At 54.9% G+C, this 25,330-nt stretch overlaps 15 protein-coding genes across 15 annotated transcripts; 6 read left to right on the plus strand and 9 right to left on the minus strand.

Moving 5' to 3' along the window:
* Positions 1-19: 19 nt before the first annotated feature.
* On the plus strand, positions 20-1,579 carry BZA70DRAFT_300482 (uncharacterized protein; the record flags this gene model as incomplete). The annotated part of the gene is made up of 2 exons (XM_064914707.1): positions 20-29; positions 268-1,579. 2 exons carry the CDS (start codon positions 20-22, stop codon positions 1,443-1,445), a joined length of 1,188 nt encoding a protein of 395 aa, XP_064770032.1. The 3' UTR covers positions 1,446-1,579.
* Positions 1,549-5,148, minus strand: BZA70DRAFT_526 (lethal giant larvae like, C-terminal-domain-containing protein). The gene is made up of 3 exons (XM_064915184.1): positions 4,930-5,148; positions 1,786-4,869; positions 1,549-1,724 (listed from the first exon to the last, which is right to left on the minus strand). Exons 1-3 carry the CDS (start codon positions 4,999-5,001, stop codon positions 1,653-1,655), a joined length of 3,228 nt encoding a protein of 1,075 aa, XP_064770033.1. The 5' UTR covers positions 5,002-5,148; the 3' UTR covers positions 1,549-1,652.
* Positions 5,149-5,231: 83 nt separating this feature from the next.
* Positions 5,232-6,615, minus strand: BZA70DRAFT_270176 (ribosomal protein L8). Its single transcript, XM_064911263.1, has 4 exons — positions 6,554-6,615; positions 6,059-6,127; positions 5,865-6,005; positions 5,232-5,844 (listed from the first exon to the last, which is right to left on the minus strand). The coding sequence occupies exons 1-4, from the start codon at positions 6,554-6,556 to the stop codon at positions 5,296-5,298; spliced, it is 762 nt and encodes a 253-aa protein (XP_064770034.1). The 5' UTR covers positions 6,557-6,615; the 3' UTR covers positions 5,232-5,295.
* A 139-nt stretch (positions 6,616-6,754) lies between these two features.
* Positions 6,755-9,069, plus strand: BZA70DRAFT_511 (ANTH domain-containing protein). The gene is made up of 6 exons (XM_064915163.1): positions 6,755-7,021; positions 7,104-7,121; positions 7,196-7,312; positions 7,370-7,493; positions 7,543-7,748; positions 7,799-9,069. Exons 1-6 carry the CDS (start codon positions 6,998-7,000, stop codon positions 8,966-8,968), a joined length of 1,659 nt encoding a protein of 552 aa, XP_064770035.1. The 5' UTR covers positions 6,755-6,997; the 3' UTR covers positions 8,969-9,069.
* A 54-nt stretch (positions 9,070-9,123) lies between these two features.
* On the minus strand, positions 9,124-9,785 carry BZA70DRAFT_286383 (ubiquitin-like autophagy protein Apg12-domain-containing protein; the record flags this gene model as incomplete). Its single annotated transcript, XM_064913857.1, has 2 exons — positions 9,124-9,183; positions 9,237-9,785. 2 exons carry the CDS (start codon positions 9,783-9,785, stop codon positions 9,124-9,126), a joined length of 609 nt encoding a protein of 202 aa, XP_064770036.1.
* Positions 9,786-11,290: 1,505 nt separating this feature from the next.
* Positions 11,291-11,851, minus strand: BZA70DRAFT_234202 (uncharacterized protein; the record flags this gene model as incomplete). Its single annotated transcript, XM_064910286.1, has 1 exon — positions 11,291-11,851. The coding sequence occupies one exon, from the start codon at positions 11,849-11,851 to the stop codon at positions 11,291-11,293; it is 561 nt and encodes a 186-aa protein (XP_064770037.1).
* A 499-nt stretch (positions 11,852-12,350) lies between these two features.
* On the minus strand, positions 12,351-13,671 carry BZA70DRAFT_900 (uncharacterized protein). Its single transcript, XM_064915523.1, has 4 exons — positions 13,301-13,671; positions 13,106-13,233; positions 12,554-13,030; positions 12,351-12,499 (listed from the first exon to the last, which is right to left on the minus strand). The coding sequence occupies exons 1-4, from the start codon at positions 13,480-13,482 to the stop codon at positions 12,459-12,461; spliced, it is 828 nt and encodes a 275-aa protein (XP_064770038.1). The 5' UTR covers positions 13,483-13,671; the 3' UTR covers positions 12,351-12,458.
* BZA70DRAFT_662 (uncharacterized protein) lies at positions 13,618-14,349 on the minus strand. The gene has a single exon (XM_064915307.1). It carries the CDS (start codon positions 14,112-14,114, stop codon positions 13,728-13,730), a length of 387 nt encoding a protein of 128 aa, XP_064770039.1. The 5' UTR covers positions 14,115-14,349; the 3' UTR covers positions 13,618-13,727.
* A 124-nt stretch (positions 14,350-14,473) lies between these two features.
* BZA70DRAFT_270193 (uncharacterized protein) lies at positions 14,474-15,694 on the plus strand. The gene has a single exon (XM_064911264.1). The coding sequence runs from the start codon at positions 14,585-14,587 to the stop codon at positions 15,365-15,367; it is 783 nt and encodes a 260-aa protein (XP_064770040.1). The 5' UTR covers positions 14,474-14,584; the 3' UTR covers positions 15,368-15,694.
* Positions 15,695-18,399, plus strand: BZA70DRAFT_270194 (oligosaccharyl transferase stt3 subunit). Its single transcript, XM_064911265.1, has 2 exons — positions 15,695-16,236; positions 16,309-18,399. Exons 1-2 carry the CDS (start codon positions 15,771-15,773, stop codon positions 18,156-18,158), a joined length of 2,316 nt encoding a protein of 771 aa, XP_064770041.1. The 5' UTR covers positions 15,695-15,770; the 3' UTR covers positions 18,159-18,399.
* On the minus strand, positions 18,400-20,136 carry BZA70DRAFT_270196 (ammonium transporter AmtB-like domain-containing protein). The gene has a single exon (XM_064911266.1). It carries the CDS (start codon positions 20,106-20,108, stop codon positions 18,567-18,569), a length of 1,542 nt encoding a protein of 513 aa, XP_064770042.1. The 5' UTR covers positions 20,109-20,136; the 3' UTR covers positions 18,400-18,566.
* Positions 20,137-21,633: 1,497 nt separating this feature from the next.
* BZA70DRAFT_270199 (uncharacterized protein) lies at positions 21,634-22,750 on the plus strand. The gene has a single exon (XM_064911267.1). It carries the CDS (start codon positions 21,718-21,720, stop codon positions 22,522-22,524), a length of 807 nt encoding a protein of 268 aa, XP_064770043.1. The 5' UTR covers positions 21,634-21,717; the 3' UTR covers positions 22,525-22,750.
* On the minus strand, positions 22,594-23,316 carry BZA70DRAFT_286390 (mediator of RNA polymerase II transcription complex subunit 8-domain-containing protein; the record flags this gene model as incomplete). The annotated part of the gene is made up of 3 exons (XM_064913858.1): positions 22,594-22,665; positions 22,738-23,154; positions 23,212-23,316. 3 exons carry the CDS (start codon positions 23,314-23,316, stop codon positions 22,594-22,596), a joined length of 594 nt encoding a protein of 197 aa, XP_064770044.1.
* Positions 23,317-23,521: 205 nt separating this feature from the next.
* Positions 23,522-24,432, plus strand: BZA70DRAFT_300496 (HSP20-like chaperone; the record flags this gene model as incomplete). Its single annotated transcript, XM_064914708.1, has 3 exons — positions 23,522-23,597; positions 23,659-24,023; positions 24,083-24,432. The coding sequence occupies 3 exons, from the start codon at positions 23,522-23,524 to the stop codon at positions 24,203-24,205; spliced, it is 564 nt and encodes a 187-aa protein (XP_064770045.1). The 3' UTR covers positions 24,206-24,432.
* BZA70DRAFT_721 (thioredoxin-like protein) lies at positions 24,097-25,330 on the minus strand. Its single transcript, XM_064915353.1, has 2 exons — positions 24,977-25,330; positions 24,097-24,911 (listed from the first exon to the last, which is right to left on the minus strand). The coding sequence occupies exons 1-2, from the start codon at positions 25,143-25,145 to the stop codon at positions 24,250-24,252; spliced, it is 831 nt and encodes a 276-aa protein (XP_064770046.1). The 5' UTR covers positions 25,146-25,330; the 3' UTR covers positions 24,097-24,249.

Genomic DNA, 25,330 nt, shown 5'->3' on the forward strand with positions numbered 1-25,330 from the left:
CTGGCCGAGGAGATATCAAATGACTCTTAGTGGTTTATGTTGGGTGTAGCCGTACCCTTCCTAATATAGCAATTGTCTGTACTCTCGTCCCCTGCTTAACTACGTCATCCCGAACTCCCAACGGCCCGAATCTCCCGACATTTCCCTAAACAGCAACTTCCTCTTCTGTTCTTTCTACTCTCTATCAGCTCTTTCTGTTCTGTTCTTCTGCTCTATCTACTCTATCTACTCTCTCTGCTCTCTTATCTCTCTGCAAACTGGCGAAAGTCTACTCCCTCAAATATGCCCTCGCAGACTACCTCACCCGCCGCTTGTCCCCCGCAAAACCGATAACCTCCCAATCCGACTCCCTCAATCCCTCTCCCTGTCCTCACCCCCACCGCTACATCTTCACCTCTCTCCTCGCATTCACCTTCCTGACGCTCAAACCGCCTCTCCTGCTTCTCTCTGATTTTCTGTCTCTGTTCAAACCCGCCTCCCCCGCGCAGTCCTGGCTGCTCTCCGTCGCCACCCCGCTGCCTATCCTCATCCTCCTCCACCCGCACCCCTCCTCCCTCACATTCGCCCAACGCACCCGCTACTCAAGCTACGCAAGCTCCCTCTCACCCTGGTGCGCGACCGCCGAACTCACCACCTTCCGCGCCCGCCGGCAGCGCGAGATCGCGTACGAGCGGTGGTACGCGGACTGGGCCGCCTTCTACAGTCCCGAGCATGAGGACGCGCGCCTGAGTTTCGGGAGAGCAGTCGGGGTCTGGGTGCCGCTGATTGTGCAGATGCTGGTGAAGTATCTTTTGGAGTGTGCGGAGGACGTGGATGTTTTGCTGGCGCGGGGGGAGGCGGTGAAATGTCATCGGCTGGCGCTGTACTGCTCGCATCTGCTCGAGACGCGGTCGTCGTCGTCTTCTACACCTATCATCGACCCCTGCGCGCTCTCGTCTCTAAATCTTTCAGCAGAAGACGTGGCTGCGTTTTTGAAGTTGGTGCTGATGGAAGTCCCAGCCGGCGTCGTCGGCAGCGCAGACGGATACTTTGCCATCGTCGACGCGGTTGCCTGTAATTCGAGCAAAAAAGACAAGAGGATCGCGGTCACGATCGCGACCTTGGGTAATCCGCATTCAAACCTCTTCATCGCAATCCTCTCTCTCCTCCACCACTTCCTCTCCCTCCCTCCCTCCTCCTCCTCCTCCTCCTCCTCCTTCACAACCTCATCTGACCTCCTACAAACCTACGCCCCGATCCTGCTCGGCGCCGCAATCGACCCCATCAGCGCCCTTTACCGCGCCCAAATCTCTGCTTTCGCACTTGATTTCAATCGCGAGCTTGATCTGCAGCGGTTTGTAGAAGATCACGCTGCGAGTGTATTTGCTGATGTGGTAGGGAGATGGGATGCCGTCGTCGCGGCTTGGGAGGCTGTGTTTTCGGTTGATGCGGGGGATGTCTGTTGAATTTTTTTCTGTTTTGAGGTTGATGTGTCTCTCGTTGAGGGAGAGGATGGGTAGATTTCGGTTTAGTTTATATTTTACTTTGTCAATTTCAAGCCAACGAATCCGTATCTACAATGAACACAAGCATCAACAAAACAAAACAATAACATTCATAGCCAAAAAGAAAAACACAGATATATATCATCATCACGAGAGAGACTCTCAAGCTCAGAAAAACTTGCTTTTCAAATATGACGTCGCCGCGCTCTTTTTCTGCTCGTTCAGGAAATCAGATAAATTCTACACTCAGCCGTTCGTTAGCATTTTCCACACATCTACAAATAAACTTGTGGGAACTCACCTTAACGTAATCACTCGATGCCTCCTCCAGCTTTGCAAACTGCGACTGCACATATCCAAGCCCCTCCCCCCGCTCGTCGACCGCGTCGCTCATATTCCCATACGCGCCTCCCCTCCCCACCGACCGCGACCCGCCCGCGCCCCCGCTTCCGCTCGCGTTTCCGGTAAAGAAAGAAGCGACGCGGTTAGGTTGCGAGGCAGTGGGCGCGTGGTATATCTTCTGCGTGGCCGCTAACCGCTGCTGTTCGCGCCGCGCACGCTCTTCCTCCATCTCCCGCTGCGAGCGGGGACGATGCGGACCGCCGATCAACAGGTCAAAGTCTTCGGGAGAGATATACCGCACGCCCGACATCCATTGCAGGTTACTGATCGTCGGTCTGGGCGGCTGCACTTTCATGACGTCGTAGAGCGCGTCTTTGGTCGCGTTGCCGCTGCCCGCGACCTGTTTCGGCGCAAGCGCTTTCCCCCAGATATTGAACAGCGCAGACTCGTTCTTGCCAATCCCCAGCAGCACGTCGCCGTTGAGCGAGACCAGGCTGCGCTGCGCGTACCGCACGTCGTAGTATTTCTGCGCGGAAAGGTGCGTGAGTTCTTTCAAGCTCGGCAGCGCGTATATCCGCACGTATCCTGCCTCCGTCACGCAAGTCAGCACGAGCGTGTCGCCCTGGCGCAGCAGCGACAGACCCGCGACAAGAACCTTGTCGTCAAAGGTCCTGCTCGAGACCTTATTCTTCGGTAACCGGATCACGCGCGCTTCGTCCGCCATGACCGCCACCACCGCGCCGTTGATGACGATTCCCTGCGCGAGTTTGCCGAGGATCGTCGGCGACGCGACCGCAGACACGCCATAGTCTGTATCGAACGGGATCACCGCCAGCACGCGGCTCTTGAGCTGCGTCGCGCCCACAAACTGCACGACGTGCTGTCCGCCGCTGTTTCCGGGGGCGCTTTGGCGCCGGGGAATGACGCGGAACGTGAGCAGTCTGCCGAGCGAGGTGCCGACGCTGAGCACGATCGAGGAATACGAATCGCCTTCGAGCGCCATCAGCGAGAACTCGATCGCGGTCGGGACCTCGATCGGGGGCAGGCCGCTTGCGGTTGCTGAGCGGCGGTTGTTGCTGTTGCCGCTGCTGTTGCTGCTGATTGATGGGCTGCGGACCATTTTCTCCACGGAGAATTTCTTGTTGGATGTGCTGCCGTGGTTGCTGCTTGCGTTGATGTCTCCGGTTGCGCTGGCTAGAGTTTCGAGGTAGATGAGCGTCATGCTGCGGAGCTCGACTACCGCAAGCGAGCCAAACTGGTATCCCACCGCGAGGAAGCCGATATCACTGTTTTTGATCGCGGTGATCGGTCCCTGCTGGGGATTCAAGACAAAGATAGGCAAGAATCCCTCTTTCACACTCGGATCCACTCTATCCGACACATGCTGGATCATCGCCGGCCGTCCGTCCGAGCCAATATTCAGCGCCTCGAGCCTTCGCGCGGTCTCGCCCGGCGTTCCGGGCCGATTGAGGCCGTACTTGAAGTACACCATCTCGCCGGTTTCGCACGCGGCCGAGATCTCGCCCATCTGGCCGGCGAACGAGATGTGCGACACGCGGACGTCGACCGAGCGGCCGATGGCGTCGGCGATCGACATGTCGAGCACGACGCTGTCCTCGATCTCGCCGTGCGAGGCGTCCCAGAGACGGACGTAGCCGTCCGAGTGGCCGGTGGCGATGATGTTGCGCATGTCGAAGCGGCGCAGGCGCGAGCGCGCGGGCGCGCCGCCGATGATGATGGGCGGTAGCGAGGACTTTTTGCGCGCGGCCATCATGCCGACCCATTGCTCGCGGCGGACGGCGGAGACGGTGACGGCCGTCATCCGGGGTTGGATCCAGCATAGGGAAGGGGGGAAGATCTGCGCGACGGGGAGGGCGGCGCCGGTGGGGTACTCGATCGAGTAGAGCTCGCCGGAGGAGAGGATGGCGACGAGGGCGAGCGGGTCCATGTTGCCGGCGTAGAAAGGCGACATGCGCGGGAGCATGATGAAGTCGACGGGGTCGGCGCCGAGGGGGACGGGGTAGATTCGCTGGCGGCGCGGTTGGGCGTAGTGCTCGCCCATGGCGGCGTAGGACGTGATTTTGACGGCGGGGGTGGGGCCAAAGTCCATGTATGTCATGCCCCGGAGCGGGAGCTCGGAGGACTCGCCGCCGGCGATGATCAGAGATGTGTCTTCGGGGTTTGTGGTGCAGCACCAGGCCAGTCTGTAGATCGGCTCGCGCACGGGGATCTGGTTGCTTCGGGAGGAGTAGGTCGGGCTGGTGGGGGATGTGGGGATGATGTGGTTTGTCTTGCGCGGGATGTTTACGTCTGTGTCTTCGACGGTGCGGGCTTGCAGAAGCTTTCCCTCCTTTGCGTCCCAGAAGACGAAGGAGCCGTCGTCGTAGGCGGTGACGATGTGGTGGCCGTTCGGATGCCATGCGCCGTATGTGAGCAGGGGGAAGCGCGAGCGCTGCTGCGGCAGCTCGTGGAGATCGCCGCCAGGGGCGCCGGCGGGGACTTCGTACTGCAACACAAGAAGCATGTCGTCGTCGGCCATGGAGTAGACGACGGCGCAGCGCTCGTAGCCGACGAGCATGAGCTGGTAGGAGCGGGGGTGGATGGCGAGGAAGACGACGGGGGAGGCGGGCGCGCGGGGCAGTGCCGTGCGCTGGAGGTTGGAGATGCGGTAGGGCGTTTTTCCGCCGCGGTCGACGTCGTAGACGATGGTGAGGCCGTTGTCGAGCCCGAGCCACATCCAGTCGAGGGCCGGGTCGGATTCGACGGCGGTGACGGGGGCGGAGGGGGTGAAGACCGAGAGCACGTCGCGGGACTCGAGGGAGAGGACGGTGACGTTGTTGTTGCCGTCGACGGTGACGAGGTAGATGCCTTTGATGATCCGGAGATGGATGATGGGGCGGCCGGGGCAGAGATCAAACTCGACCTCGACGCCGGGCTGGCCAAAGACGTACACGCGGCCGTTGTCGGTTCCGGCCGCGAGGAGGGACTGGATGGGGTCGAAGGCGAGGACGGAGATGCCGCCGGCGATGCCAAAGCGCGCGAGCTAGAATATGAGAGAGTTAGTATGTGTTGGAGGAGAGTGTATGAGATATGAGATGCTCACGTCCTCGAGGCCGAATGCCTCCGGGGTCAGTCCAGAGGACAGATCGCGGCCGGATTTGTTTAGTTTGAGCATTGAGGAGAGAGCAGAGATGGGCAGACAGACAGTCTAAAGGAGACAGTCCATGATATGCTGTAGTAAGAATACAGTATCAGGATAGCAGGAATACAATACAATATCAGAAGCAATAGAAGAGCATCTGGTAAACACCGGAATAGCTGCGGCTGATCTGCTGTTCTTACGTAACCTCCGCAATCACGGATATCTCGGGTTCTGAACTGCTTCTACACAATGCAATCTACTCATTCAAAACAACCAGCTTTGTATTCAATCATTATATTACACCCGTTTATTTTTAAATGAAAACTTTTAGACCTTGATAGCGGCCTCGAGAGCCTTGCGGCGCTTCTCGAGCTTGGTCGTGGTCTTGGTTCCCATGATACCACCACCCCACTTGCGGCGCGACTCGTCGTGCTTCTCGACAAAGTTCGACTTGATGGCCGAAACAAGAGTGGCGAGCTCGGCCTTGTCGGCAGAGCGCACCTCAGTCAGAGCAACAACGGCAGCGGTCTTCTTGTGAACAAGGGTTCCGAGACGGGCCTTGCCCTTGACAATGGCGTAGGGGACACCCATCTTGCGGGCAAGAGCGGGCAGGAAGACAACGAGCTCGATAGGGTCGACATCGTCGGCAATCAGCAAAAGCTGAACCTTCTTGTTCTCGAGCAGACCAACAACGTGGTTGAGACCGTACTTGACAGTGTAGGGCTTCTCGGAAACCTCCTCCTTCTTCTTTCCCTCAGCAATGGCAGCAGCCTCCTTGGTGAGACGCTCCTTCTTCTCGCTCTTGGTCTCAGGTCTGTACTTGTTGAGGAGCTTGAAAGCCTGGGTGGCAGTGTTCTTGTCGAGCACAGTGCTGAACTGCGAGATGGCAGGGGGACCTTCAAGCGGAGCTTGAGGATCTTGCGCTGGCGCTGGAGACGGACGTACTCGGGCCACTTGACGAAGCGCGAGAGGTTGCGCTTGGGCTGGATGTCCTGGCCAATGCCGAACGAGCGCGAACGCTTCTCGATGAGAGGGTTCTAGAATATGTTAGACAAAAGTTTTCAACACAAAAGAACAGCTATGGACATACCTTAGGAGCCTTCTTGGCGGCCTTGGTGGACGGGAAGGGGGAGGGAGCGGGCTTCTTTCCTTTTGGTGGCTAAGTCATTGAGGACGAGTCAGTATTTTTCACACCGAGCAACTTGATAAGAAGAGTGCTTTTGAAAAAATCCTGACATCATGATCCTCTAAGAGTCCTTCTCTTTTCAGAGAAGAACTCAGCCTTTACTACGAATCTCTGGACGTGAAGTTGAGGTGAGTGTTTGCTAGCAAACCAGCGGCCTCCCACCTCTAGAAACAAGTTTCTCTTCACGTCGCAGGAAACACGGTTGTACGACCGTTTAAATATGCTATTCCCTCCCGTAGAAGAAGGAAAAGGCATACGCATCGAATGAATTCTCGACTGGCATCGAATCAATCAAACTCCGCAGGTCGAACAGAACACAGCAAGGACAGGACAGACGGGATTCATCAAAAGCATTGCTTCTCGCTGCAGTTAATCATAGTAAGACATCGGGATACTCACCATTGTTGCTGGTTGTTGTTGGAGTGTTGCTGGTACTGACGAGGATGGGAGAACTGCTGGCGTCGAGACAACTATCTGGTCGTCTGTTGCGTCGCCGTAGGGTTTGCGGTGACTGCGTGACTGCTATTTGTAACCCTACTTTAGACTGTAGGGTTAAACACACAAACCCCCCTGCTCACAAATAGGGTCACGTGGATATATAAAACCACGTGACCGCTGAGTTCCCAGCTCGGGGCCGGCGAGCGAGCGACGATGGGCTTTTGCGGGCTGGCTGGCTCTTGGCTTCCCGACCAGATCCGTCGCTGCTGCTTCTTCGTCCGCAAGAGCAGGTATCTTCTCTCTGTTCTCGGACTGTGTGTAAGATCAGTTTGTTGCTGATCCGTGCTGCTCTTGTGCTTTTGTTCGTTCGCTCTTGCGACTCGTCGGCGTTGATAGTTGCTCCGTATGGGGTACGACAAAGTAGTAAAGGTATTGTATTATCATTGCATTGTCTATCCGGCACCTACTTCTTCTTCTCAATTGAATACTGACTGTTATTTGTGTGCTTTAGGGGGCTACCAAGGTGAAGGTACTGCAACTCTTCTTCTCTCTCGTCTCGTCGTTGCGTGCTCGCTCTAACTACTCTATCATTCTATTGTATAGCTGGCGGCTCCCAAAATCAAATACATCGAGCCTATCCTGCAAGGAACCTCCAATGAAAGTGATTTGGAAGACATCTTTCGCACTCTCTCGATCCGCTTACGAGACTCTGCCTGGACGGTACTTATCCTCTTCATTGTTGATGTCTGATTGAGCGGCCGCTAACACCCCGGGCAGGTGGTCTACAAGAGCTTGATTGTCGTGCACATCATGATCAGAGAAGGTCGCAAAGACGTCACTCTCGAGTATCTTGCCCGTCACGGCCGGATGCTTGACACAAAACACATGACGTTCGAGAATGGTGGGTATCTTACTCCTCATCAGCCGTCGTTCTAGACTAACAGTCATAGCTGGTGCACATGCCGAGATCATCCACCGCTACAGCAGGTACTTACTAGAGCGCGTGCGCCAGTATGCAAACCTCAAGATCGACTACGTACGACATAAAAAGGATAATCCGACAAAAGGTCGTCTCCGAACACTGTCTGTCGAGAAGGGTCTCCTGCGGGAGATCGAAAGTGTTCAAAGCCAGCTGCATTATCTGCTCATGGTCAAGGTGCGCTTCTTCTGTGTTTTTAAATAGAGCTGCTGTTAACATCTATGTAGTACCCTCCCGACGACGACATCTCGTTGACCGCATTCCGATTTCTCGTTTTCGATCTGCTCGCGCTCCATCAGGCAGTCAACGAAGGAGTGATCAACATGCTTGAGCACTACTTTGAAATGTCGCATTACGACGCCGAGCGCGCGCTCGACATTTACAAATACTTTACAAAAGACATGGACGGCGTAGTGGAATATCTGCAACTTGCTCGGCGGCTCGAAAGCGCCACGAAGCTGTCGGTTCCCAATATCAAGCACGCGCCGACGTCGCTCACACAGAGTTTAGAGGATTATTTGAATGATCCCGAGTTTGAGATGAATCGACGACAGTTTCTTGCGCAGAAGGAGGCGAAGCTGGCTGCGCATCGGTCAGACGCTGACGAAACACCGCTCACAAAAGTGCTGGCTAGTGAGGGCTTTGCGCCGGTATCTCCTCAGCAGCCACAGCAACCACAGCAGCAGCAGCCAGCTCAGGTCGTGCAGCAGCCAGTGTATGTGGATCAGAATGGAATGGTTTTGAATCAGCCACCTTTCGAGCAGACGAATCCGTTCCCGGTGGCTGCTCAGCAGTTCCAGCAACCTCAGCAACCTCAGTTCCAGCAGGGCACGTTTACGGGGATGCAGCAAGGTCAGCAACAGGCACCGCTTGCGCCTGATTTTACTGGTGCTGGATTTGGAGGGTATACGAGTCAATCACAAGCGCAGAGCTATCCGACTGCTCCTCTGCCGATCCAGCCGCAGCCGACTGGGTTCATGGGTCCCGCACCGGAGAACGGATACATGGGTCTGTTTAGTTCGCAGGCCCAGCCGCAGCAGCAATCGGTTTTTATGACTGGTCAGCAGCAGCAGCCGTTGACAGCACAGCCGACAGGAAGTACGAACCCGTTCCGGCAAGCGACGACGTATACGGGTATTAGTCCTCAATTTACTGGATCTGGATCTGGATCAGGCACGGCGTCGACTTCGAACCCGTTCCATCTCGCGAGACCGCCGTCGTCGAATCTGGGAGCTGTGCCGGAGAATGGGGATGCGGCGCTTGTGAGCAGGTCTCCGACAAAGACGAATCCGTTTGCGATCCAGCGGTCTACGACGACTGTTGTTGCGCCGCCGATCCAGAGTTTGCAGGCGGCGCAGACGGGGAGCAATAATCCGTTTAGAAAGTCGACGTTTTAGAGGTGGATGCTATTAGAAAGCTGAGGAGGACTGTGTTTTGTCAAGGGTGGTATTTGCTTGTTCTGTGAGATTTGAGTCTGTAATCATACGAGAGAGAGAGAGAGAATGCATGTGATATTAGAGAGGATTGGGAGTAATATGTTTGTAATAATGCATTATCCGAACGCCGCTGTGTTGCAATAACTGACTTGGAGATGACCATCTACTTTGAAGCACTGAGGAGAGTTGTTAGTGGGCAGAAGTTGGAGGAAGATGAGAGATGAAGTACCTCATGTAGAAATCCGACCTCCTGATCGAGTGAAGGCGCAAAGGAGGAGTTTATATATACAAAAAGCGGTTCCTGATCCGAGAAGCGCAACTGTCGACGGAGGAACCTAACGACGACCTCAAAATGCTGCGACGACGAGATCTTTGCGACCGCGCGCGTGAGTCTGGGCGCGGATCCGATCGGTCGAAAGCGGATCTCGACTTTGCGGGGTGGAGCGCGGGCGTACTTGTCGAGAGCGCCGGCCGCGTCGCGCGGGAGGGTGGTGAGCACGACTGAGGCTGCGAGGGTGGGTTTTTCTTCGGGTTCTGGTTCTTCTGGGATTTCATTGTCTTTGGACTCTGTGTCTGCGTGTGTGTCTGGGTTTGTGTCTGTATCTGTGTGTGTGTCTGAGTCTTGCTGAGCGGGCGATGGAGATGGAGGAGTGTGTGCGTCCTGCTGCTGCTGACGATGACGAAACGACGAGCTGGCAGAGGACACCGACGGCGGCCGGTTGCGGAAGCTGCTGCGGATGTTTGTCGGCGGCGACGCGCTGCTCGCTCGGTCGTCCATGGCGCACCTTCGAGTTGAAGATGGATGCGATGAGAGCGATGAGGTGGGATTCCATGCTGATGTCATCACCACAATTCCCTTATTATGTGTCAGCATACTTATGTCAGTATGATTATGTCATCCCACCACCCCCTCAGCTCATGTCAGCAGGCGCCGACGAATGAGGGCGCGGTGAATGTCAGAAGAAAAAGGCTGCGGGTTAAGAACTGAAGACGAAGGTGAATTTGAGTTTTTCAGATCTTTTTTGTCGCAAAGAGAAAAAACTGGACCGCAGACAGAACATCGCAGAGAGAGCAGCTGTCTTTGTTTGTTGCAGATCCTGTTTGGTTCTCGTTGTTAAATATTTGGTTCAGGCTTCTGTTGTTGTATTCTTCTTGTTGCGTGTTTCTACTGTGTCTTGAGATATATCTACAGCCACAATGAGTGATCGGTTGACCAGGTACGCGTTTTCTCCTTCACGCGCAGACTGATCACAATCGAGTCATGAGCTGACCAAATATCTGTACAGAATCGCTATCGTCAATGCAGACAAGTGCAAGCCAAAGGTACGCTGGATCTATGCTGCGAATCTACTCCTGATCTGCCCAACTCACACTAACCCACCATCTACAGAAATGCAGGCAAGAGTGCAAAAAGTCGTGTCCTGTCGTCCGCACCGGAAAGCTCTGCATCGAGGTTGCGCCTGATCAGAAAATAGCATTCATCTCAGAAAACCTGTGGTATGTTTCCTCAAATTCCTTACATTTGACCTCCACCGCATCTGACATTTGATCCAGCATCGGTTGTGGTATCTGCCCCAAGAAGTGCCCCTTCGGCGCCATTCACATCATCAACCTGCCCACCAACCTCGAGAAAGAGGTCACCCACCGCTACTCTGCAAACTCCTTCAAGCTCCACCGTCTGCCCACCCCCCGTCCCGGCCAGGTCCTCGGTCTTGTCGGCACAAACGGTATCGGCAAGTCCACCGCCCTCAAGATCCTCGCCGGCAAACTCAAGCCCAACCTCGGCCGCTTCGAATCCCCGCCGGACTGGGAAGACATCCTCAAGTACTTCCGCGGCAACGAGCTCCAGAACTACTTCACCAAGGTCCTCGAGGACAACCTCAAGGCCATCATCAAGCCGCAGTACGTCGATCACATCCCGCGTGCTATCCGGGGGCCCGTCACCAAGGTCGAGCCCCTGCTCAAAGCCAAGCTTGAGCGCGACAACTTTGACAACCTCGTCGAGGCCCTGCAGCTGCAAAACGTGCTCCAGCGCGAGGTCGCTCAGCTCTCGGGTGGTGAGCTCCAGCGTTTCGCGATCGGCATGAGCTGCGTGCAAAAGGCCGAGGTCTACATGTTTGACGAGCCGTCGTCGTACTTGGACGTCAAGCAGCGTCTCGCGGCCGCGCTCGTCATCCGCAGTCTGCTGGCGTCGAACGTGTACGTGATTGTCGTCGAGCACGATCTGTCGGTGCTCGACTACCTCTCTGACTTTGTCTGCATTCTCTACGGTGTGCCCTCCATCTACGGTGTCGTCAGTTTGCCGTCGTCCGTGCGCGAGGGTATCAACATCTTCCTCGACGGAAACATCCCGACCGAGAACTTGCGTTTCCGCGAGGAATCGCTGCAGTTCCGATTAGCAGAGGCGGGTGACATGCTCATGATTGACAAGAGCCGGAGTTTCAAGTACCCGTCGATGGAGAAGACGATGGGCGACTTCCACATGCGCGTCCAGGCCGGCGACTTCACCGACTCTGAGATCATCGTCATGATGGGCGAGAACGGAACGGGAAAGACTACTTTCTGCCGTCTGCTCGCCGGCAGCTTGCTGCCCGACAACGGCAAGAAGCTGCCTGCCATGTCGGTCAGCATGAAGCCGCAAAAGATCTCGCCAAAGTTCCAGGGCACCGTGCGCCAGCTCTTCTTCAAGAAGATCCGCTCGTCGTTCCTGCTGCCCCAGTTCCAGACCGACGTTTGCAAGCCGCTGCGCATCGACGATCTCATCGACCTCGAGGTCCAGAACTTGTCGGGTGGTGAGTTGCAGCGCGTCGCTATCGTGCTCGCGCTCGGCCAGCCCGCAGACATCTACCTGATCGACGAACCGTCTGCTTACCTCGACTCGGAGCAGCGTATCATCTGCGCGAAGGTCATCAAGCGCTTCATCATCCACGCGCGCAAGACCGCGTTCATCGTCGAGCACGACTTCATCATGGCGACCTACCTCGCCGACCGCGTCATCGTCTTCGAAGGCCAGCCGTCGGTCGACGCGCTCGCGACAAAGCCCCAGAGCTTGCTCACGGGATGCAACAAGTTCCTCAAGAACCTCAACGTCACCTTCCGTCGCGACCCGGTCAGTTTCCGACCGCGCATCAACAAGCTTGATTCGCAGCTCGACCAGGAGCAAAAATCGACCGGAAACTACTTCTTTATCGACGAGGCTGCGCCGGCCGTGGTGGCGTCCGAGACGGCTGCTTGATTTTTTTTTTTATTAATTTTGTAAAGAGAGTTTGTATTTTTTTGTGGTTGTGTTGTTGTATGGCGTGGGTGTGAGTGGTCGAGTAGAGTCCTGACGGAGATATAGGAGATATAACAACGGGATAAGTTACATAATAACCAAATAAATAAATCAAAAGTATTGCTATATTGTTACACAGTCATTTAGAGTACTATACAAGGGCAATTAAATGCAAGATCAAGAGATGTCCATCTTTTCCTGGTCAGTCTCTGCAGTAGCTATGAATCAGTCAGTCAAGTCAGTCCAAGTTAAAGAGATCTAGATGGGCATACCTTCAGCTGCTGGCTCATTCTTTCCCTCCGCCTCTACAGATTCAGCGGTTGGCGGCACAGGAGTAGCTACTGGCGTACTCTCAGTAGGAGCAGCTACGGGCGTACTCTCAACCTCAGCAATAGCCCCCTCCTCCTCTCCCTCCTCATCCGCCATCCCCTCTCTGCGATCCTGCTCCTCCTTCTCATCCTGGATCTGCCTCCTCATCCCCGTAAGCGCGTTCATAATCTCATCAAACTGCGCGCGGCGCGCCGTCCATGTCTCGGCATACTTCGTCTTGATCGCCTCGAGCTCGCTGATCTCCGTCGTCAGCCGGTCGAGTGTGAGAAGCAGTTCCGAGCGCGGGAGGAGGTGGTCTGTTGAGTGCATTTTGCGGGCGAGGCGGTCGTATTGTTCTAGTTCGGCGCGGCGGGCGCGGGCGCGGGTGAGGTCGGCGTCGAGAAGGGTGGTGGTTTCGATGGAGTGGGTGTATGTGATTTCTGTGTTTGTCAGTATGTATTCTTTCACCAGAGATGGCAGTCTTTGTATTCTGTGGGGGATGGAGAGAGACGTACTTATTTCCTCGCATTGGGAGGCGTAGTGCGCTGATTCTGATTCACTAATCTCAATCTGTCTCTGCGCTTTATACAAATGCGTTTCGTAATTCAAGAGCGCGGATTCCAATCTCTGCTTTGCTTGATCACTAAAATTCAAAAGAACAATTAGTCGTTGATAGATATCAGTGCGAAGAGAGAGGATAAACGACGCACATTTCGTCCTGCGATGCGAACCGCAGGGTCGGCAGTGCTTGGATCTGCGTGAGTATCCGCTTGACTGCCGCATCTGTGATTGCTATCCGTTCGCGGACGACCTGGTCTGAAGAGGATGTTAGTGGGGGGGGTGTGCTTTGGAGAAGATGGAGGATGTGGAGGGTACCGTATATATCAGCCATTGCGAGGGAGAAGTGCACGAGGGGAGGTTGATGATATGTACTTGGAGAGTAGATGATATCTGTATAATGTGAGGCTATGAAATAAAATACTCAAAGTAGAGAATATAGATAAAAGTAGAGAATAAGTTATTGAACAGAATAAATCAATTAAAGCGATTTCCAGGGGAAGCAAAACCGCAGACCCAAAAAACTCAACTCCCAACACCACCCAAATAAATAAACAAACCTCCTCCTCGCCCTCCTCATCACCAACTACACACCCTCACTACACAGATCAGAGCGTCATGGCAGGAGGACTCACGAACGAGGATTTTAGAAAACTCGTGCAGAGTTCTGCGACGTCGAAGAGCGAGCATGAGAAGGAGGGAGACGGGGGACAGCGGCATCGGCATCATCATCATCATCATCATCATCATAGGTCTTCGTCGCATCGGGAGCATAGATCTGGACACCGGGATCGGCATCGTGATAGTTCTTCTAAGAAGTACGTGTTTATTTAATTCTCTGGAATATATAGGACGAAGACTAATGAGAAACATGTAGGTCACTGTCCTCGCAATCCTCATCCCTCGCAGATGCAGACTCATCCAAACCCAAGAAAGAACCCAAGCCGCGCTACCGCGACCGCGCATCTGAGCGTCGTCAGCATGCCGATTCAGAAGAAGACGAAGCAGCAAATCTTGGCCTCCCGCAACTCAAGTCCAGCGCAGGCGAGCACGAGAAACCTAAAGGTCTTGATTTCGAACTACTCAGAAGGGCGAAGCAGGGCGAGGACGTGCTTTCGGAGTTGGTGCCGGATGTGGCGTCGTACGCTACTGGGCGGAGGAGAGAGGAGGAGGAGGGAGGTGGGGATGATGCGGAGCTTGATATCGCGCTGGATCAGATTTTGGAAGGGGGGGAGTTGGAGCGTCATGAGGTTGAGGGGGCGCGGGAGGGGAGTAGGTCGAAGACCGAGTTACTTGCCGAGCTGCGACGGAGGGTTGCTGAGAAGCCTAAACCGAAATTCAAGCCGATAGGGAGGAATACAGCGGAGGAGGAGGAGGAGGAAGAGAGAAGGAGGCGGGAAAAGGAACGTGAGAGGGAGAAGGAGCGACGGAGGAAGATGAGGTGGGATCGGAGGTCGCCTGCGCCTACGGCGGAGCAGATCCAGCAGAAGATCGAGGAGGAGAAGGGAGTTTTTGATCGGACGCCGATCATCACGCCCGAGACTACGCCGAAGGTGACGGCGAAGGTCGGTAGTGTTGAGGCAGAGCGGGAGAGTGTCGAACTCACAGAGAGAAAAAGTGAACCGCCAAAGTCGGCTTATGTTGTGCTTGACGTGGGGAAGAAGAAGAAAGAGGATATACTAGCTGCTAAGAACGACGAGGACGACGATTCCGGAAGCGATATCTTTTCCGACGTGGGGACAGATTACAATCCTCTCTCTGACGACGGCGACAAATCAAGTGAGGAGGAGGAGGAGAATGTTGCTCCTAACAAATCATCGTCCAAGCGCACACGGCCGTCTGAAGAGGAAGATGCGAGACCAGCGAAGAAACACGATTACTTTGCGTTTTCATCCAAGCCATCGGTTGAAAAGTCAACTACTACCACCACCACCCCCACCCCCACCGCGACATCTCAGCCGACTACGCCGTCCACGCACCCATCAACGCAAATGATGGACCTAATCCAAACCGCCGACCTAACAGCGATGGCCAAGAACGTGCGAGCGCAAAAGGAAGAGTCGAAAAGGCAGGGTCTGGTGCCGCTGCAGGCGATGGGCGGGGACTACGATATCGACGATGATCTCGGGGGCGAGGGACGGTGGATCGAGGATGATGAGGAGGATTTTATTGGGAAGAAGGGGCCGAAGGGGAAGGGGGGGAAGAAGCGGAAGCGCTGATGATTTTTATGAATGTATGATACTAACAGTTGAGATGTGTAATGAGATGAAATAGACTGAGGATCTGATAAATTGCACTAAGAGCTAAGGCGTCCAGAGGGATGCAGACCAGATCAACGCGATTGCTCGAGCAGCGCTGGTGGCCCTGTCCGTCCAACCACTCAATTGACTTGTTCTACAATTGAATAACAAAAGAATAAACAACTCTTCTACTGATTATATTCTGAAAAGCAGATAAAAGACCTCTACAGCAGAAAGCACAGTGAACAGATCACTTACCCTACCTCCTCGCGGCCACGTAGTCCCTCGTCTGCCGCGCACGCAAACCCACCTCCTCGAGCACATCTCCGTCCTCAACACCGCTGCTCTCTTCTCCACTCCAGAAAAGAACAAAAACCCACCAATGCAGCTCCCGACGAGTCTTCCGCCGGCGGCCGCGAACGCGCTGCCGCTGCTGCGCACGCTGACGCTGTTCACGATCGCGGGCGCGGCAATTGCCTCGCGTCTGTTCTCGGTCGTGCGATTCGAGTCCATCATCCACGAATTTGATCCGTGGTTCAATTTCCGGGCGACGAAGTACCTTGTCGCCAACGATTTTTACTCGTTTCTGGACTGGTTCGATGACAGGACTTGGTACCCGCTCGGACGGGTCACAGGTGGTACGCTCTACCCGGGCTTGATGGTGACTTCGGCGCTCATCTTTCATGGGTTGAAAGCGCTTACGCTGCCGGTTGATATCCGCAATATCTGCGTCATGCTCGCGCCGGTGTTTTCGGGACTGACGGCGTATGCTACGTATTTGTTTACTCGCGAGATGAAGGATCACTCTGCTGGTCTGCTTGCCGCCGCGTTTATTGGCATTGCCCCTGGTATGACTGTCTTATGTTTTGAGCAGATTGATGCTTGAGGAGGCTTGAGAAGAAGACTAACAGAATAATAAGGCTACATCTCGCGCTCGGTTGCCGGATCGTATGATAACGAGGCAATTGCCATCACACTGCTCATGTTTACCTTCTACCTCTGGATCAAGGCGCTCAAGCTCGGCTCCGCGTTCTGGGGCGCGCTCACTGCGTTATTCTACTTCTACATGGTAGCAGCCTGGGGCGGGTACGTGTTCATCACAAACATCATCCCCTTACACGCGCTCGTGCTCGTGATTATGGGCCGCTACTCGAGCCGGCTGTATGTGGCCTACTCGTCCTGGTACGCGCTCGGCACGCTTGCCAGTATGCAGATCCCGTTCGTCGGGTTTCTTCCGATCCGGTCGAGCGAGCATATGGGCGCGCTGGGGGTGTTTGGGCTGTTGCAGTTGGTTGGATTTGCGGTGTACGTGCGTGCGCGGGTGCCGAGCAAGCAGTTCAAGGTGCTTGTCGTCGGATCCGTCGGCGCGCTGGTGGTGCTCGGAGTCGCGGGCATCGTCGGGCTGACTGTGAGCGGCGTGATTGCGCCGTGGACGGGCCGGTTCTATTCGTTGTGGGATACGGGCTACGCAAAGATCCATATCCCGATTATTGCGTCGGTGTCTGAGCACCAGCCGACTGCGTGGCCGTCGTTCTTTTTCGACACGTTCATGCTGATCTGGCTGTTCCCCGCGGGCGTGTACGTTGTCTTCCAGGAGTTGAGGGACGAGCATCTGTTTGTGATTATCTATGGAATCCTGGCGAGTTATTTCGCGGGGGTGATGGTGCGCTTGATGTTGACGCTGACGCCGATTGTGTGCGTGTGCGGCGCGGTCGCGTTGTCGAATATCCTTGATATCTACACGAATCTTGAAAAACCAGTGGAGGAGGAGGAAGAGAAGAAGGAGGAGAAGGAGGAGGCGTCGCCGCTGAAGAAGGCGACGACGTCGCTGATCGAGGACGAGGCGTCGATTCTGAGTCTGGGCAGCATGTCGAAGAAGCCGCTGATTGGTGTGTATTCCAACTGGGCGCGGGGGATCGTGCTCGGGATGTTTACGCTGTACCTGTATATGTTTGTGCAGCACTGCACGTGGGTGACGTCGAACGCGTACTCGTCGCCGTCAGTCGTGCTCGCCTCGCAGATGGCGGACGGGTCGCAGCACATCATCGACGACTTCCGCGAGGCGTACTATTGGCTGCGGAAGAACACTGCCGAGGACGCGAAGGTGATGAGCTGGTGGGATTACGGGTACCAGATCGGCGGGATGGCGGATCGGACGACGTTGGTGGATAATAATACGTGGAATAACACGCACATCGCGACGGTCGGGAAAGCAATGTCGAGTCGGGAGGAGGTGTCGTATCCGATTCTGAGGAAGCATGATGTTGATTACATCCTTGTTATCTTTGGCGGACTGCTCGGGTACTCTGGCGACGACATCAACAAGTTTCTGTGGATGGTGCGTATCGCGGAGGGAATCTGGCCGGAGGAAGTCAAAGAGCGGGATTTCTTCACCGCGCGCGGCGAGTACCGCGTCGACGCCGAAGCCACGCCGACGATGAAAAACTCGCTGATGTACAAGATGTCGTACTACCGCTTTGCGGACGTGTTTGGCCGGCAGCCGGCGATCGACCGGGTTCGCAACCAGCGGATCCCGAGTCCGATGCAGGACGCGAGCGCGGCGCCGATCGAGCTGAGCTCGGTCGAGGAGGCGTTCACGTCCGAGAACTGGATCGTGCGGATTTATAAGGTCAAAGAGCTTGATCCGTTCGGACGGGAGCATGCGGCCGCGACGGCGTTTGAGAGCGGGAAGAAGAAGAGCGGGGCGAGGGGGAGGACGGCGCCGGTGGGGGGGCATGCGAAGGGGCGGGCGAGGGTGTTGAGAGTATAGTCAGTGTGAGTGAGTTGTCAAAAGTGGTTACAGTGTATAGTTTAGTTTAAGTAAATGTGAGATTAGATTTAGAACTGTGAATTGAACAGTTCGTGCCCTGTTCTTTAGTCTTTCTATAAAATTTGACAGTGGTGACTGAGTCAGGAGATAAACTCGTTGAGTCTTCAGAGCGTGGATGCCACGCGACTCATCTTATGCTTATTCCACCTTAAAAGTGAAAGTAAAAAGTAGAGTAAACAAAGTAAAGTACAAAGCGTTTATTGCATTAGATTAGATTATTATAAAGTGTACAGGCTCTCGCGAGCAGAATTAGAGACGTAAAGTGACCAAAGATATAACAAAAAACATGAGAAAACGTGCACCATCAACCGTAAAAAGAGAGCAAAAGAAATTTAAAATGAAAGGAAGTTAGACAGCGCCGCTGACGACTTTGTCGTTGGAGGTGCTGCCGGTAGGAGCTTTATCGCTCGTGACTTCCTTCTCCTGCTCCTGCGACGAGCCCGAAGGGGCAGCTTCGGTGATTTCGACGCCGCCGCCGAGACCGTCGCCGAGGACGGAGCCGCCGGCGTTGATGTATCCTGCGGCGCGGAGGGTTTCAAAGAGCTCGTAGTCGCCCATGCCTTCCTCGAACAAGAGGTGCTTGTCGAGACCCTCGATTTCCTGGTGCTCGGGCACGCGGAACTTGAGGCCGGGGATGTGGTCGATGATGAGGAGGAGGACGACGGTGACGCCAAAGGTGTAGGAGACGATTGCGCAGATCTCGGCGAGCTGGTAGCCGAGCTGGATGTAGTGGTGGTCGACCCAGCCGGAGTAGTCGCTGGCGCCGTCGAGCATGGAGACCCAGTCGGCGGCGAAGAGGCCGGTGAGGATGGCGCCGATCATGCCGCCGATGCCGTGGAGCTTGAAGACCTCCATGCCTTCGTCGACGCGGATCCACTCGTTGAGGTTCTCGCACAGACGGACGCCGACGGCGGTGAGGAAGCCGATGACGGCGGCGAAGTAGACGGGCACGTATCCGGCGGCGGGGGTGATGCCGACGAGGGCGGCGATGCAGCCCTGGCAGGCGCCGACGAGGGAGAAGCGGCCGCGGTAGAGGATGTAGTCGACGAGGGACCAGCCGATGACGCCGCAGCCGGCGGCGAGGTTTGTGTTGACGAGGACGTAGGAGGTGCGGACGGAGGCGTTGAGGGTGGAGCCGCCGTTGAAGCCGAACCAGCCGAACCAGATCATCCAGGTGCCGAGGAAGATGAGGGTGGGGTTGTGGGGGACGAACTTGGGGACCTTGCGGGAGGGGGAGTTTGTCTCGATGCGCTTGCCGATGATGAGGGCGTAGGCGAGGGCGCCGGTGCCGGAGGAGATGTGGACGGGGCCGCCGCCGGCGAAGTCGAGGGCGGGGAGGAGGTAGAGCCAGCCGTTTGCGTTCCAGGTCCAGCAGACGATGGGGGAGTAGACGATGGTGCACCAGCAAAAGGCAAAGACCATGGAGGGCAGGAGACGGCAGCGCTCAAAGGCACCGCCGATCATGATCATGACGGTGCAGAGGGCGAACATGCACTGGTAGAGGGCGAAGAGGGGCTCGGGGAGGTAGCCAGAGGGGGCGGCGACGACGTTGCGGAAGCCAAAGTTCTTGAGGGTGCCGATGTAGTGGTCGGCGTCGGAGGAGTAGGCGAGGGAGTAGCCCCAGAAGAACCATTGGAAGGAGATGACGCCGAGGACGCCGAGGGTCTGCCAGAGGAGGGTGGTGGCGGACTTGCGGCGGCAGAGGCCGGCGTAGAAGAGGCCGAGGCCGGGGATGATGGGGAAGACGAAGACGGTGGCCGACATCATCCAGACCTGGTGGAAGCCGGAAGCGACGTAGGCGAGGTTGACGTCCATTTCGCGGGAGTTGCCGCCGGCGGCGGTCCAGCCGGGGGAGGAGTCGTTGAAGAAGGCGGAGGGGAGGTCAGCCATGGCGAGGGATGTGTGCGTGGGGAGGAGATGGGGAGGAGGAGGAGGAGGAGGAGGAGAGGTGGTATTTATAATGGCCGAGGAAGAGAAAGGAAGAAGATGCGATGAGAGCGGGCGGTAGCGAGGTACTGTGACTTGTGAGTCACAGGTTGAGTTAGGGCGGCTTGGCGGTTGTGATCGGACAGCCGCCAGAACAGTCAGAGATGAGGGTGATGAGGAGAGATGATATATAGAAGGAGAAGAAGAAGGAGAAGAAGAAGAAGAGGATTAAAGCGACTGATACAATTAAATACAATTACTGCAATAATACTGTTTGATAAAGAAGAAGAACAACAGATACTGCTGCGTACAAGGCACAATAGCGAACTCTACTCGAATGGGTATTAAAACTCTAGATAGCGGGCCGAGAAGCCATTGGACAGAGCGAGCGCGCTATCGGGAAGTGGATCCACCGAGAGATAAGCGGCGAGGGGGAGTAGGAATGAGAGGAGGATGTTGTTGTTGAGGAAGCTGATGGATAGAGGATGGATATACTGAAGAATACAGAACAGAAGAACAGCAACAAGATATCAACACTAAACAATAAGCAGGTCTCGTGTTGTTTAGGAAAGAGGCTTTTCGGGAAGCGGTCAATCAGAGCGCCACCAAAAGCCTGCCTGGACTGAGAGTAAGCCACATACGCAGTGTGATGTTGATGTTGATGTTGATGTTGTTGTTATGTTATTGTTATGTTATTGTTGTTGTTGTTGAATTGTATGTGTAGTATAGATTCATTACTTCAGCAGAGAGCATAAAGTATAGACCAAGATAAGAAGATAACGAGTCTGAGAAAAGACTCTTCTGCTCTGCTCTCTCTTCTCTCTCTCTGCTCTCTTCTCTTCGCATATCGCCGGTACCTAACTGCTCTTTGTTTACTGTTGCAATTGCATTAGCATTCATTATTATTATTATTACACCTCTCTTACTATCTTCTCTTCTTACTATCTTCTCTTCTTACTATCTTCTCTCTTCTTACTATCTTCACTCTCTTCTCTCTACCCTCCCAGCCACAAGCCGCACTAACCTCCACCTCAGCGATCTTCTTCCTGAAAATCTTTTCACTTCCTCACCGCAAAGATTTTTCTTCCTCTTCTTCTCTCTTTCTCACTCTTTCTCACTCTTTTTTTCACCTCCTCTTCTTCTTTATCTTCCCATTTGCACCGCATCTGCATGTCTTCTGCATCTTCTTATTCCCTCTCGTGATCCACTACTCCTCTTTCGTCGTCTGTTCTCATGCACCCTCCTCCTCCTTCCTATTCTGGTATTTCCTATTCTGTCCACCTTCTATACTTCTACTCTACTAGTATAATACATACTCTACTATACTATCTATCCTCTATACTCTACACTTGTACACTACCTATACTACCTATACACTCCGTACTCCACCTGTACTCTATCTACCCTACACCCCCTGCTCTCCACCACTTTGATATAGTGCAGATCTCATTCACGTGACATTTATATCCACGTGACCTACATCACGCCGCAGCTCCATCTTCACCTCCTCAACCCCTCCACCCTCCCTCTCTCTCTCTCTCTCCCTCCATCTAAATCTACTCTCTCTCACACAATGGACTCAATTCGCTCCCATCTCCAATCCCTCACCCACTCCCTCCCCACCCCCATCGCCCACCTCGCCTCCTCCATCCTCGGCCAGGACTGCTACTCCCTCCTCGTCCTCGATCTCGCCTTCCTCCAACCCCCCCTCTCCGACAACACCTCCATCTGTCTCAAATTCGCCATCTCAAAAGCAATCGGCCTCGCCATCGTCTTTGCCTCCTCCATCGTCAAACTCCCGCAAATCATCAAACTCATCCGCTCCCGCTCCGCCGTCGGCGTCTCCGTCTCCGCGACCTTGCTCGAAGCCGCCTCCTACCTCATCATGTTTGCCTACGCCGCCCGTCTCGGCTTCCCCTTCTCCACCTACGGCGAGCAATCCTTCCTCTTCGTCCAGGACCTCATCATCATCTGTCTTCTCCTCATCTACTCCTCCTCCTACGCCTCCCTCGCAATCATCCCCCCCGCCTTCGCCCTCGCCACGTACTTCCTCGTCCTCGCCTCGCCCGGCCCCTCCCTCGCTACCCTGCAAGCCCTGCAAGCTGCCACCATCCCGCTCAGTCTCGCAAGCAAGGTTCCTCAGATTTTCACTATCCTGCGCGAAAAGAGCACCGGTCAGTTATCTGCCGTCTCGGCGGTCGCGTATCTCCTGGGCTCGCTCGCAAGACTGTTTACGATGGCCCAGGAGGTCGATGATCTGATCGTCTTGACCGGCGCGGGATTGGGTGCTGTCCTCAACTTTGTCTTGTTTGTCTTGATGATTGTGTACTGGAACTCTCCTGCAAAGCCACAAACGAGGCCTTCAGAAAAAGAGGAGTAATAGTGAAAAAATTGTGTATATAAATGTAATATTGTATATCTGATGTATTGTACATACATAAAAACCACTCTACATCCTCCGAGCAACCGGCACCCGCGTACTCATAGCTACCTTCCGCACCGGCTCATGCACATCAATCCCCTGATAAACATACCTCAATATCTGATCCAAACTACACTCCATCGCCTCCGCCCCTCCCTCCCCTCCACCCACCCCCCCTCCTCCCTGCTCGCCCGCACCCTTCCCATCCTCCAACCCCAGCACCTCCTCCGTCCGCCGATGCTGCAACGCAACCAGCAGCAAATACGCATCCTTCCACACCTCGTCGTCCGCCCGCGCACTACTCCCTGTCTCCTCCGCCTCTTTCCTCCCTTTTTCAATCCACTCGTCTACCTCCGGCTCATTCCGCTTCCTCAGCAGCGTGGGTAGCAGACCGGGCTGCTTCGCGACCGGGAAGGTAGGCAGCGGGTACGCGTTCGTCGTGCGGAGGGTTTCGGCGTGGGTCTCGAGCGTGTGGGTTAGAAAGTTGAGTTGTTTGAGAATCATGGCGAATTGGGAGTGGATCGACGGCCAGGAGGGTAGCGCTTGTTGCTGGACATGGGCTTGTAGACGACTCAGCCAGTGCGTCAACTATTTGAATATCAGTATCTGCTCTTCTTCAGTTCTCGAATTAAAAGTATGCATTACATGTGAGAGACGAAGCCGGAGTGGCTCCAGTGCGTCAACCGGCACCTGCGAGGTATCCAGTGTCCCGTCTAATATCCCTATCCCTGCACTCTGCGATGCCGACATCTCTCTCTCTCTCGACTTCAATCACTGCAGGTCGATGTGCAAGATCAAAAGACATCTCATCGATGGCCCACGATGTTGTCACCAGCGCACGTGATCCTTACTAAGACGTTACGTAACAGCACGCCGCGACTACTGCGGCGAACTCGTTTCTCTGCTCTTCTCTCTGCTTGAGCATCATCACCAGACTAATTTCTATAACTAAAAGATGCAGTCCGATAAACCCGAACAGTCGAAAGAAGAACTCGCCGCGGCGATTGCGAAGGAGCAGATGGAGCAGGATGGTGCGTATTCCTACCCTTTCAAGCCCATGTTTGCTCGAGTAGAGGAAGACTAACAGAGCAGCCCTGCCATACAAATGGACCCAAGTCCTCGAAGAACTAACCGTGACCGTCCCGGTCCCCCCCGGCACCCGCTCGCGCGACCTCTCCATCAAAATCACGCGAACTCACTTACTCGTCTCGCTCAAAACAAACCCAACCCCGCTGATCGACGACGATTTCTACAAAGACGTGAAAGTCGACGACTCGACCTGGACGCTCGACGACCAGAAAGAAGTGACGCTGACGATCGCAAAGGCGAGCGGGTTGGAGTGGTGGCCGCATGTGGTGAAGAGTGCGCCGAAGATTGATGTGGCGAGGATTCAGCCGGAGAATTCAAAGTTGAGTGATTTGGATGGCGAGACGAGGAGTATGGTTGAGAAGATGATGGTAGCTACTTTCTGTTCCTTTTCTCTGCTATTTGTGAGAAGTAGCTAACGTTCTTATAGTTTGATCAACAGCAGAAGCAGATGGGTAAGCCCACGAGCGACGAGATGAAAAAAGAAGACATCTTGAAAAAGTTTCAGGCTCAGCATCCCGAGCTCGACTTTAGCAAAGCCAAGATCCAATAATCTACCTACCATCTTGATATCTTTTATCTTATCTTGTGATAATACTACAGCTCATCGTGGCTGCTATCAAGACCATACCTCTGCGGCGAATTCGCCGGCACAACCCCCTTCAACCTCCCCTCCGCCGGCGTCGCGAACCCGCTCAGAAACTCATACAACTGCTCCTTCTTAATCTCCCCCTCATACACAGCCCTCTCCTCCTCCTCCTCCCCCTCCTCATCGTTCGTAACCACCACCACCGTCGGCATCTTCTTCACCCCGAACCGCTTCTGCAGCGCCTTGTCCGCCTTCCGCACGATCCCGAACCGCGCGCTCGAATCAAAGTCGATCGCAAGCACCTTAAACATCGGCGGCGTGTTTGGTTTATCCGTAAACAGCAGCACGCGCGGCACCTCTTTCTGCGCCACGAACCCCTCCACGTCCGCAGCGCTGCTCAGCCTCGTCACCCGATTCGAAAGCCGATCGAGAACCATGCCCGTGATCGCCTTCGCGGTCCGCGCGCCCTGGTAATCCTCCACGATCGGAGTTGATTTCGCGCGCTTGCTCGGCCGGTAGATTTTGAGCGTCGGGTAGCCTTTGATATTCGCCTTTGCGCACAGTCGCTCGTTTGACGGGTCGTCGCACCGCACCGCGGCGACTTTTGCGAGACCGGAGAGCGATTTCGCGGCTTTGGCGTAGTGCGGGCGGAGGTTCTTGCAGTGGCCGCCTTGTTCTTGTTAGCCATCTGCCCATACATCCATACAGCTATAAGAAGATAGAGAGAATACTTACACCACTCGGCGTAGTACTCGACAATAGTCGTGTAATTCGTATCATACACCTCAGACCTGAACGTCTTGGGCGTCAAATTGATAACCTCGCTGTCTTTACCGTAAAACGCAGCCGACGCACACGACACCATCATCGCCAGCACAATCACCAGCACATATGCCCTCTTCATCTCTTCTTTCCCTGTTGTCTATTTCCTGAATCCTGCGGCGGACAAAGATCGCTGCTGCTTGCCCGAGTCTCGATCTCGGTGGTTCTGCAGAACTCATCGCGCTGCGTCTGGACACGTAATGAATTTGAGTTTAGATGTGAGTCACAAGAACTCACAAAGCTCACAAACAACTCACAGTTCCTAAT

Source organism: Myxozyma melibiosi (assembly GCF_037950935.1).
Source record: "Myxozyma melibiosi strain Phaff 52-87 chromosome Unknown BZA70scaffold_1, whole genome shotgun sequence".
Lineage (NCBI taxonomy): Eukaryota > Fungi > Ascomycota > Lipomycetes > Lipomycetales > Lipomycetaceae > Myxozyma > Myxozyma melibiosi.

Coding starts and splice junctions, on each gene's coding strand:
- BZA70DRAFT_526 (XM_064915184.1), bottom strand. CDS start 5,001: ATGCTCAAACTAAACAAATCCGGCCGCGATCTGTCCTCTGGACTGACC. Junction 4,870..4,929: donor AGGCATTCGGCCTCGAGGAC/GTGAGCATCTCA, acceptor CTCATATTCTAG/CTCGCGCGCTTTGGCATCGC. Junction 1,725..1,785: donor CATCGAGTGATTACGTTAAG/GTGAGTTCCCAC, acceptor GGCTGAGTGTAG/AATTTATCTGATTTCCTGAA.
- BZA70DRAFT_270176 (XM_064911263.1), bottom strand. Junction 6,006..6,058: donor CCGCCAAGAAGGCTCCTAAG/GTATGTCCATAG, acceptor AACATATTCTAG/AACCCTCTCATCGAGAAGCG.
- BZA70DRAFT_511 (XM_064915163.1), top strand. CDS start 6,998: ATGGGGTACGACAAAGTAGTAAAG. Junction 7,494..7,542: donor ACACATGACGTTCGAGAATG/GTGGGTATCTTA, acceptor TAACAGTCATAG/CTGGTGCACATGCCGAGATC. Junction 7,749..7,798: donor ATTATCTGCTCATGGTCAAG/GTGCGCTTCTTC, acceptor ACATCTATGTAG/TACCCTCCCGACGACGACAT.
- BZA70DRAFT_900 (XM_064915523.1), bottom strand. CDS start 13,482: ATGGCTGATATATACGGTACCCTCCACATCCTCCATCTTCTCCAAAGC. Junction 13,234..13,300: donor TTCGCATCGCAGGACGAAAT/GTGCGTCGTTTA, acceptor TTTGAATTTTAG/TGATCAAGCAAAGCAGAGAT. Junction 12,500..12,553: donor GAATGAGCCAGCAGCTGAAG/GTATGCCCATCT, acceptor ACTGATTCATAG/CTACTGCAGAGACTGACCAG.
- BZA70DRAFT_662 (XM_064915307.1), bottom strand. CDS start 14,114: ATGCGCGGTCGCGGTAGCGCGGCTTGGGTTCTTTCTTGGGTTTGGATG.
- BZA70DRAFT_270193 (XM_064911264.1), top strand. CDS start 14,585: ATGAGGTGGGATCGGAGGTCGCCTGCGCCTACGGCGGAGCAGATCCAG.
- BZA70DRAFT_270194 (XM_064911265.1), top strand. CDS start 15,771: ATGCAGCTCCCGACGAGTCTTCCGCCGGCGGCCGCGAACGCGCTGCCG. Junction 16,237..16,308: donor GTTTATTGGCATTGCCCCTG/GTATGACTGTCT, acceptor CAGAATAATAAG/GCTACATCTCGCGCTCGGTT.
- BZA70DRAFT_270196 (XM_064911266.1), bottom strand. CDS start 20,108: ATGGCTGACCTCCCCTCCGCCTTCTTCAACGACTCCTCCCCCGGCTGG.
- BZA70DRAFT_270199 (XM_064911267.1), top strand. CDS start 21,718: ATGGACTCAATTCGCTCCCATCTCCAATCCCTCACCCACTCCCTCCCC.
- BZA70DRAFT_721 (XM_064915353.1), bottom strand. CDS start 25,145: ATGAAGAGGGCATATGTGCTGGTGATTGTGCTGGCGATGATGGTGTCG. Junction 24,912..24,976: donor CGAGTACTACGCCGAGTGGT/GTAAGTATTCTC, acceptor AACAAGAACAAG/GCGGCCACTGCAAGAACCTC.